The following is a 10361-nucleotide window of genomic DNA, read 5'->3' as shown; positions in this document are numbered from 1 at the left end:
CCCCGGGATTCGCAGGTTGCTGCCACGTCCCTGGAAGCGCCTTTCCCGCCAGCTGCCCCCCCAGCCCTTTCCTCGTCACCCCCTCCGGACCCCTGTCCTCCCCCGAGCTGGCCCTGCGCCCCACGGCCGGGTCTGCTCCCTCCCACCGCGCACCAGCTCGGAGGCAGCGGGTGCTGCCTGAGGCTGGGCTCTGCCTGGAGCAAGGGCGATGCAGAGCAGATGCCCCTGTGCCGGGGGCAGCCCCAGGGTGGGAGCCCAAGGCAGACGGGGAGCAGACAGGGCCTAGCGCAGACACAGCGGGGGCACTGGCCAGGCTCAGCTGCCCCGACTCCACCCCAGAGCTGGATGCATCTCCTCCCTGTGCAGGGGAAGGGCCGTGGCCAGGTGCTGGGCTGGCACAGCTCTGCTGTGGGGATTTCCAGACCTACTCCCCCCTGCTGCTACCCATGGACTTTGTCCCATGGCCAGACCTGCCCCGCTTCCCCTTGGAGGCAGTGGGCACTGGCCCAGGGCAGCTCTGGCTAGGGCCTGGCTGCTCCTAATGAGCCCTGATTGCCCCCAGGTGACGCTGGCTGCCTGCCCAGGCAGGGAGCAGGGCAGGGCAGGGCGGCCTGGCTGGGAGCATGGGATGGGGCAGCCTCCTACTCACCTGGGTCTTGCTGCAGGGGTGGGGCAGGTAAGTCTGCCCCTGCCCCGGGGGGCGGGCAGAGGGGTACCCCTGACTTTGCCGGGCTCCCCAGTGTCATATTGAACGTATTATTTGAATACCTATAATAGTTGCCCATTAGCCAGTTTAGGAAAAAGACAAGATTCATCTTCTCATCTAGGCCGTTGTTTTGGCCTACGTGTGGAAGGTCCTGACTTTGCTCAAAGTCTTAACTCTTGAATTTCATCTTTAGAGGCCTTTAACAAAGTTAACCTAAAAATGACCCTTAAGCAAACATCCCGAGAGATCAAACCCTTAGGGTCTTTGAAAAAATTGGAAAGAAAAGGTCACTGCCGTGGTGTGGAAGTTCCCCAAAGTAATTGAAATGGTCAAGAAAATAAACTGATTACCAAGTAAAAGAATCTGTTGAGCAAGATCCGAGCCCAAATTTGGGAATAGTGACAGGTTTGGGTAGGAGGGGCCCAAGACACAACTCACTCAATAAAAACTGTAACCTACTGTCCCCATTTGGAGGTAACCTCACTTGCAGAACAGCCCAGGGAAGGAAGAATCGCACGTGTAGGCCAGATCAGACTGATCACCTGAACCACCCTCTCCGTGGTAAATTGTATGGGATTTTTTCTATTCCATAACCCACTAGAGACACTTGTGTCATGAGGAGAGCATCCAAGTGACCCAGCACATCATTCGGATGGGGAGGGGTAAGAAAGCCTTGAAAGCGCTGGAGGTGGGTTAGTATCTGGCTACATGGTCGGCGGGCTTGCTCACAGACCGGAATTGCTCCAGCGTTTGGTAAATTAGGACCAGAGACTGCATAAGTCTCCCTGATCACTTTATTCTGCTCATGCTGCTGTCACCAGTGAGCTGGGTGCACGAGCCGACTTGCGTGCGAGGCTGCTTGGGGTGGCTGGATGCTGCCTGGTGCAAAGCGAGTGCTGCGAGATGTGGGGACAGACTGGCCCAAGGGTAGAAGCCAACGTGGGGCTGGGTCAGGGCAGCTCCGTGGTGGGCACTGGAGAGCACCTGTGGCCAGGGCCTATCTCCCAGGGCCTGGGACAGTCTGGGGGTGGGTGAGGGCTGCTTTAGGGACAAGGTGCAGGATGCACGGCCCCCCAGCATCCACAGACCTGTCAGCAGCAAACAGACCTGCACCGCGGAGCTCTATTGGGAGCAGGGGGCGGGACAGGAGGCTGCGAGCGAAGGGCCCCAACGCGGCCGCAGCCAGGGAGAGGGGAGCGCAGGGGTGGCAGTGCTAGAGATGGGCTCCCCGGCCCCCAGGCTGGGCGCAGGGCAAGACGAGGCGTAGGAGAGAGCCCGGGGTTGTAGCTGGCTCAGGCACTGTCCACACACGTCTCCTTGTCTGGCTGGGACTGGGCCTGGGCTGTGGGCACTGAGATCACCAGCGGCTCCGCACCTGCTGCAGCCTCCGCCTGGTCCTGCGGGCAGAGCAAGGCACGTCAGCCCCCACCGCAGCCCCATGCACAGAGCCCCACGCAACAAAGGGACTCCCGCAGAGCCCTCAGCCACGAGCAGCCACAGTGCTGGCGTCCACCCTGGAGCTGGTGGCCAGGGGCTCTGGGGCACAGGGAGCCCGTGGACACTGACAGCTGGGGGCTGCCGGGAGACCCCCGCCCCACTCTCCCCCACAGCACCCGCTGGCACTGACATCCGCACCACTCCCCCAAGCGGGGTTGCCCCTGCTAAGACATGCCCCTACCCCTGCCCTGCAAAGCACAGCAGGGCAGGACTCCCTGCAGCGTGAGCCCTGCCTGGGCCATGGCGCCATGGGCAGGCCGGGGCTCCCCCCAGAGCCCCAGCCCAGCTGCCCCAGTACCTGCGTCCGGCAGCAGAGGATCTGGCAAGTGCAGACGAGGCAGCAGGCGGCAATGACGAGGGCGCCGGCCGTGGTCACCAACAGCAGCACCCGGACGCCCAGGAACAGGTTCTGGGGGCAGAGGGCATGGGCAGCGCCCACTTTGTCCGGAGCCCGGGCGCCCGCAGGGGCCAGAGCTGAGCCAGCTCCAGGGCTGCAGCGGGAGCAGGAGCCTCGAGCTGGGGGCTCGGGGCAGCAACAGGGCAGCACCTCTGCTCCGGGGGAAGCCCAGGGGACAGAGAGGCTGTGGGGGCTGCTCCCCATGTCCCAGGCCCAGGGACAGGATCTCTGCAGAGCCCTCCCAGCCCAGTCCCCGGGGTGCTCTAGGGTCACGGGCCCCTCACACATGGGCACGGGAGGGTGCAGGGTCATGCACCCCGCTGCTGCCCCAGACCTCGGGGCAGGACCCAGGTGTCCTGGCACCCAGCCCAGTGCCCCTGGGCCTGGCCACTGTGGGCTCCCATGGGCAGAGGCCACAGCACAGGCACACTCAGCCCCTCAGGGGGCTGCCGACATCCTGCCCGGGCATACTCTCACCTTCATCTGCACCTTCTCCTGGCACTCCCTCCACGTCCAGCCATCCGTGTACGAGCCGTCAAAAGGAGACTTGCTGCACGGGGTGCTCGTGCCCCGGCGTGACTGCACCACCTCGATCCCCCCACACACCACGGCCACAGTCGCCCCTACCACGCTAGCCAGGGCCAGGCAGGCTGTCAGGAAGAGCTGGGGGAGTCGCGGGCCTCCAGGTGAGGACCAGCTGTGCGGGCACAGGCCTAGCAGCACGATGGCTTCCACCTACCCGTGCTCCCCCCAGGTCATGGCCCGAGCCCCAGAAAGGGAGCTGGGGGAGAAACCAAGCCAATGGCTACCCTGTGCGCCCCCGGCTCTCCTGTGCTAGGCTCCCGTGGAGGGGACGGGTGTCCAACAGCCTGGCCAGTGCCCAGGAGGAGCCCGGTGCAACGTGGCACCAGCACCAATGGCTGCAGCTGCCCCCGGGAGAGCTGGAAGAGCACCGTGCCCCCACTCCCCCGCATACATGGGGTGCACCGAGCACCCCCCAGCTCCGGGCAGGGTCCCTAACACCAGCCTGGAGGCGATGCTCCCCTGGACGGGGCCATGACTCCTGCGCCAGGGACTCTGCACCTGGCGTGGACGTGTCACCTGGTCAGGGGGAAAAGGGGGCCCTGGGGCTCCCCTGCATGCCCCCCTACCTGGAGCCCCTGGACACCCACAGCCCTGGCTCCAGAGCCCCCAGCACTCACCAAGCAGCCCGTGCCGTGTCTCCTGCACAGGACGCAGAGCGCACCCAAGCCCACGAACTGGGGGAGAGAAGCTGGTGTGAGCGGTTCCTGGGAGAGACACGGGCACCGGGCAGACGGCCGTGCTGGTGGTGCCCCCAAGGCAGCTTGCCCTCCAGTGCCCAGACCCATGTTGGCAGAGGGTGCAGGGCACAGGTCCCCCTACACTAATGGGCTCTGGGTGAACTGCAGCTCCCGTCGTCCCCAAGCCTCCCCCATGCGATGCCCAGCCCCGGCCCACAGTGCCCCGCGGGGCTGCCCCCCGCACGACGGCCTCCCCCAGCCGCCGGCACTCACCAGCGCCCCTGTCCAGAACGGGGACCGCAGCCAGATCACCGTTGTGTAGGGCCCAAAGCAGAGCGCCACACCCAGCGCCACGCACATGACGCCCAGCACGATCTGGGCCACCTGGCCAGCAGCACGCACAGAGCAGGACGTCAGGGGAGGCCACGCGTCCCGGCTTTGCACTCACCTCCCTCCTGTGTGTGCCCTCCCGCACACCCAGGGGGGAGTCGAGGCTACAGCTCTAATGCCTGGCCAACAGCCTGCGTGATCCTGGGCTAAAGGCTAAAGGCAGCGAGGCCTGGCCTTGCCCTTCCTGTCCGTCTGTCTGCCACTGGGCACAGGCAGGAGGGAGTCAGTGGCCATGCTGCAGTGTGATCAGGCTGAGGCCATGCCCTGTCTAAACCCCCCAGTCCACACCAGTCTGAGCAGAGGAGAAATCCCCTCTTGCCCTTAGTGCAGCGTCGGACTGAGCTTGAGCGCAGGGGCAGGACCCTGCAGGGTTGGTGCCAGCAGCAGCATTGGCACAGCCCCATCCCCAGCCAGGGCTGCAGCAGCACCCAGCACCTCAGGGGAAGTTTAAACCCCCAACACATGGTGCAGAGCAGTGCGGTCTCCATCCTGGGACCTGGCGAGGCAAGGGACCCCCTGTCCCCCCACAGGCCCTCGCTCTGCCTGCTTGTCCCAAGTCACCCCAACTCCAGGCCCCGTCCCACCAGCCCCAAACCTACCCCCAGCGCCTTCATCTCCTGGACGCAGCAGCTGCGGGCAGGGCCTGGGCCAGGGGCCAGCCAGGCCTTGACCTGGTCCAGCCGCACGGCCCGCAGCGCCTTGACCAGGTAGTGCAGCCACGACTCACGGCTGACGTGGACGTGGACGATGGGGTGGTCCGCACCTGCCGCCGACACCTCCAGGCCACTCACCCGCACCACGGTGGTGGGCATCGTGCTCCTGTGGGAAGGGGCAGTGTGACAGCACCCCTGCCTGTCGCAGCACCCCACGAGGCTGGGGTTTGGCCGGGGCACAAGGATCGGGGTTCCCGTGTCCTCCCGTACCCTGTCCTGGTTCCTCCAGGTGCCGCCAGGCCGGGAAGGGGCTCCCCTAGGCAGGCACAGACGTGCCCCGGCAGCAGGCCTCCAGCGGCAGCTCTGGGGGAAGCTCAGGCGGCAGCTCGGATGCCTGGTGCCCTCCCTGTGGGGCGGGTAGGGGCAGAGCTGGGCCGCGGCTCCCTCCTCTCCTGGGCCCAGCAGCAAGGGGGGAGCAGGGTCCCGTCTGGAGCCCCGCGCCCTTCCCTGGCACTTTGGGGCTCGGGCAGGGGAGGCCCGCGGAGCAACCCCAGCCCCGAGCGGCGGCAGGAAAGAGCCTCCCAGGATCCCAGGGGAGCTGCCAGGAGCAAAGTCCCACCCCTGGCCCAGCTGGACCGGCCAGTTTGTGGCTGGGGCGGTGCAGGGTCCAGCCCCGCGCTCCGGAGATGCTCAGAGCAGCCAGCGGGGCTAGTCCTCAACCTCCCCCATCCTCCTCTGGGGAGCCCCCCATGCTGGGGTTTTCCCCAAGACCCCCAGGCTCGCGGGGGTCGGAGAAGGCAGGCACTGCTCCATGTGTGCACAGCGCAGGAGGCGGGAGACTCGCAGGTGCCGGGAGGAAGGCGGTAATCCAAACCAGTACAACATAGGAGCTGCTATTGACTGGGTCAAGCCTAGGTCCTTCCTTGCCAGAACCACCTGTCCTGGCTCTGCGACCTCCGTGCCTTTTCATTTACTGCCCATCTGCAGCTGCACCAAGCCCGGGGACGTCCTGCTCAACCTCGCCCAGCTGGCAACAGCCCTGCCCAGAAAGGAGGCTCTGGCCAGAGATCCCTGGGGATGGGGGTTGCTTTCCCATCCCTTCTTTGTTCATGTCTCCTGGCAGAGTTTTAGTGGGCCACGTCCGCTGCTCCTTGGACTCACCTGAGGGCCAGCGGGCTCTGCTCAGTGCCCCCTCGCTGCACTCGTTTTGAACCTGTGCCCCTCACTCCTGTCCCTTTTGTGTTTTTTTGTTGTCCTGAGTAATCAGTGATAGGCCCCGAGTGGCCCCATCACTCACCTTGAGGAGCTTTGGACATCCTTTCATCTCTAACAGAGAGCCCAGGCTCTCTGGCCTAGAGGCCTGCTCACTAGGGTTGTAGCCACAGGGCTGCAAGATCAAGGCTGGGCAGCAGCCCTAACCCCTCCCCAGCCTAGCCCAAAAGTATGCAACTGGTACACCAGGCCCCCTTGGCCTTTTATGACTGCACCCAAGCTGCTAATGAGGCCTCGTCCTCCCCTGCAGCCTCGTCCACAAAACACTGGTTTATCAATCAACAAAAATATATGCGTACCGTCAGTCAATGGCTTTTAACCACAAAACCCAGGAATTAAAGAAGGCAGCAGGCTAGCTTACATTTTCTTCGTGGCTTGGTGCTTCTGCTTCCCCCTGCCTGCGACGCGCCGCGCCTCCCCGGGGCACAGCAGTTCCCCTCTCACAGCAGTCGGACCAGCAGCCAAGCCGCTCTCTGGAGCTCTCTCGTGCACAACCTCCTTCCCCTTTGGCTGCTGCCCCACACTGCTCGCAAGCCCAGGGGTTTTATAGCTCTAGCCTGCCCCCTTCTGGTCACCTGACTAGCTGGCCCCGCTCAGCTTTTAACCCCTACCCTGCCACAGGCTGTGTCTGGAAAATGTTGATCTTAAAGAGACTGACCTGCCTTCTGGTAACAGGGCTAGGGTTCCCTGTTACACGCCCTGCTCTCTTCTCTTCTGTCCGGGATCTTCCCTTCACCTCTCAACCCTCTTCGTCTTCATACTGCCATGAGAAGAAGTCGGCACTTACATTTTTGGTCCCTGGACAATGCTCTACCACAAAGCAGTATGGTTGAAGACTGAGAGTCCATCTCATTAGCCTAGCATTATCTGTCTTCATGCTTTACAGCCATTGCGGTGGGGCGTGGTCCGTGATTAACGTCAACTTCCGTCTGAACAAATAATACCGGAGTGTTTCTATGGCCCATCTGAAGCCAAATAGTCTTTCTCTATTGTAGTATAATTCCTTTCAGATGGATGCAACTTCCTCCTTATGTATGCTATTGGACATTCTTCCCCTTCCGCCATTTGGATCAACACTGCACCAATAGCCAAGTTTAATGCATCTGTCAGTATCAAAAAGGGTTTATTGAAACCTGGTGTATATAGCAATGGCTGTGTACAAAGTGCATCCTTCAACTTTTGGGATTTCATAGATTTATAGACACTAGGGCTGGAAGGGACCCCGGAGGATCATCGAGTCCAGCCCCCTGCCCCAGGGGCAGGAAGTCAGCACAGGGATCATAGGATCCCAGCAGGATAAGCATCCAAATGTCTCTTGAAGGCATTCAAAGTAGGTGCTTGAACCACCTCTGGCAGCAGTCTATTCCAAACCTTGGGGTCTCAGACAGTAAAGAAGTTCTTCCTTATGCCCAGCCTGAAACGGTCATGGAGGAGTTTGTGACTGTTTGACCTTGTCATCTCTTGGGGCGCTCTGGTGAACAGACGTTCCCCCAGATCCTGGTGAGCACCCTGATAAACTTGTAGGTGGCCACCAGATCACCCGAGCCTGCGCTTTTCCAGGCTGAAGAGTCCCATGGCTCTCAGCCTCTTGTCATAAGGCCTGTTATCCTGACCTCTGATCACGCTCATGGCTCTTCTCTGCACTCTCTCAAGCTTCTCCACGTCCTTTTTGAATTGTGGGGCCCAAAACTGGACGCAGTACTCCAGCTGCGGCCTCACCAAGGCTGAGTACAATGGGAGAATGACATCTTGGGTTTTGCGTGAGAAGCATCTATGGACGCAAGCCAGCGTTTTGCTCACTTTACTAGCCGCAACATCACATTGAAGGCTCATGCTCATCTTGTGGTTAATCCTGACCCCCAAGTCCTTCTGGTCCATAGTGATAGCCAGGTGAAGAATGCTCCTCCTATCTCTGGTTTCCATCTCACCTTGGTTGGGGCTCCAGCCCTTACCATCTCGGTCAAAGGCACCACTAACTCTGCAAAGTGAGGAACACATTTCCTATAATAATTTGCCAGTCCCAAGAAAGCCCTCACTTGTTTCTTTGTTTGGGGAGTTTGATACTTCCTTAATGCCTCTGCTTTATCCAGCAGCTGTCGCACCTTATCCCTTCCTACCTGGAACCCAAGGTACCGTGTTTCCTCCTTCCCGGTTGTGCACTTCTTTGAGTTGGCAGTTAACTCCGCCTTCCTTAGGTCTTGTAATACCTCACACAGTGCTACTAAATGCTCTGACCAATCTGCAGTATACACAATAATACCATCTATATAAGCTGTGGTGTAACCCCATGAGGGGCTAAGACTCTGTCCATCAGCTGCTGAAACGTCGCGGTGACTCCATGTAATCTGAATGGCATGTGTCGGAAATGGAATATGCCCCATGGTGTGGCAAATGCTGTCTTTTCTTGGTCCTCGGGTGCTAAGGGGACCTGCCAATAGCCTTTCCTTCGGTCCAAAGTGGAGATATAGCTGGCTTGCTCAATGTTCTCCACCATTTTGTCTACCCTCGGCATCGGATAAGCATCAAACTTATCCAACGCACTTCCTTTCCGGAAATCAATACAGAGTCTAATTTTTCCATCTGGCTTCAGCACTACCACGATAGGGCTACGCCAGTCACTTCGGGATTCTTGTATTATGCCTTTTTCTAACATCATCTTGAGCTCATCTTTTATATGCTTCTGAAGTTGTTTTGGGATCTGCTTCCAGTTTTCATGGATCACCTGGCCTGGAAGCGTCCTTATTCGATGCATCACACCCCGAGCTTCCCCGGGGACCTCTTGGCACACATCTCCATACTCTCTCACCAATTCCATTGCCTGTCATGTCTGCTCTTCAGATAGTCGTGGAGCCTCTTCCACTTCACTTCTCCCAACCGCCTCCCTCAGGGAGGGTCCCAGATCCAGTTCATCCAGTTGAAGGGTCAAATATAGGCACTCTCATTCTTGCCATGGATTCAGCATCTTAATGTAGTATACTTGTTTTTTCTTTTGCCTGTCTGGCTTATGTACTTCATAATCTACAGGCCCTACTTGGTGTGTTATTTCAAAAGGGCCCTGCCATCGTGCTAGTAACTTACTCTCCTGGTCCACTTAGAGAACCAGTACACTGTCTCTCAACTCAAACTTCCTTTCTCAAGCCCCTCAATTATAACAGGTTGTTTGTTGCCCTTGTGCCTCCCTAAGATTTCTTAAAGCTTCTCTCCGTGCCACTTCCAGGCGTTCTCTCGGTTATATCGTGTATTGAACCAGGTTCTGATCTTTACTTAGTTGCTCTTCCCAACTTTCCTTAATCAAATCAAGGATTTCTCTTGGTTGCCGTCTGTATAATAGTTCGAAAGGGGAAAACCCTGTTGAGGCTTAGGGTGTAGCAGAAAGCCCCCTTTTCCTCTTGCCTGCATTTGCTCCCCCCTCTTTGGATATGTTTCTCCTCTTCTACCTTTTCTTCCTTCCTCTTTCTTGCACTGTAAGATAAGGAATTGTGTTTTAAAGTTTGTATGTGTGCATTTTGTATCTCCCCTTGTATTTTGGTATTTTTACCTATTTGTGTGCCATGGCATTACTCTTGTAGCTTATATTTTATATTCCTCACCGTTTAACTAAATGGTTTGGTTTCAGAAGTAAGTTATACATTGTAACAATGTTAACAAGGGCAGGAATCAAACTGCAGCTTCCCTGTATCAGGCGGGCCCCTGAAAGAGCGATTGAATGCGTAACACAGTAGCAGGGAGCTATTAACACCTAGGGAAACCACAGATCAACCAATGGAAGAAATCAATAGGAGACAATGTAGCAACCGCGAATTCTCTAAACGTCACTGATCAAGGGCTAGAAGCCCTGGTCTGAGATAATCAACGCCGGGGACCAACTTTTGGGCTGAATATCTCCAGATCGACTGCTCCCAGAGCCATATTCAAAATTCATCAACTGACTCCCAAACCTGCACATACATGCGGAAGACCCCAGGGGCTGACAGATGCCATGAAGTAGCCACCGAGGGGGAAGTCCCACGAGGGTCAACGACCCCTGGATTGGGCAAACCTGAAAACTGGGAAGTCACCAAAGTCTGCCAAGGACAGATAAAAAGCAGTAAAAAGTGACCCTCAGCGGCGCACGCTTGATCTCCAACTTGACCAGCACCCGACCTGTCCAGCCAGAAGGACCAGCCCGGGACACCCTTCTGGGG

The 10361-nt window shown here is 58.8% G+C and overlaps 1 protein-coding gene across 5 annotated transcripts; it reads right to left on the bottom strand.

Annotated features, from left to right (window-relative positions):
• Positions 1-1372: 1372 nt before the first annotated feature.
• Positions 1373-7086, bottom strand: TMEM176B (transmembrane protein 176B). Of its 5 annotated transcripts, none has more exons than XM_025194839.1 (7): positions 6965-7086; positions 4852-5071; positions 4136-4246; positions 3803-3859; positions 3078-3263; positions 2502-2612; positions 1373-2103 (listed from the first exon to the last, which is right to left on the bottom strand). In XM_025194839.1, coding segments are annotated over exons 1-7 (792 nt in total). In that variant the 5' UTR covers positions 6967-7086; the 3' UTR covers positions 1373-1998. The 5 variants fall into 5 exon arrangements, with proteins under 5 accessions (XP_025050624.1, XP_006038406.2, XP_025050621.1 ...); XM_006038344.3 differs by lacking the exon at positions 6965-7086 and adding an exon at positions 6539-6724 and having other exon boundaries at positions 1375-2103; XM_025194836.1 differs by having other exon boundaries at positions 1376-2103; positions 6836-6971.
• Between the last annotated feature and the right edge of the window lie 3275 nt (positions 7087-10361).

Source organism: Alligator sinensis, unplaced genomic scaffold (genome assembly GCF_000455745.1).
Source record: "Alligator sinensis unplaced genomic scaffold, ASM45574v1 scaffold769_1, whole genome shotgun sequence".
NCBI classification, from domain to species: domain Eukaryota; kingdom Metazoa; phylum Chordata; order Crocodylia; family Alligatoridae; genus Alligator; species Alligator sinensis.
This window is presented reverse-complemented; position numbering and strand designations above follow the sequence as displayed.

Bases quoted from the DNA above. Each gene is read 5' to 3' on its own strand.
- TMEM176B (XM_025194839.1), bottom strand. The intron at 3,860-4,135 runs GTGAGTGCCGGC...TCTCTCCCCCAG, and splicing joins CGTTCTGGACAGGGGCGCTG to TTCGTGGGCTTGGGTGCGCT. The intron at 2,104-2,501 runs GTACTGGGGCAG...CTCTGCCCGCAG, and splicing joins TCCTCTGCTGCCGGACGCAG to GACCAGGCGGAGGCTGCAGC.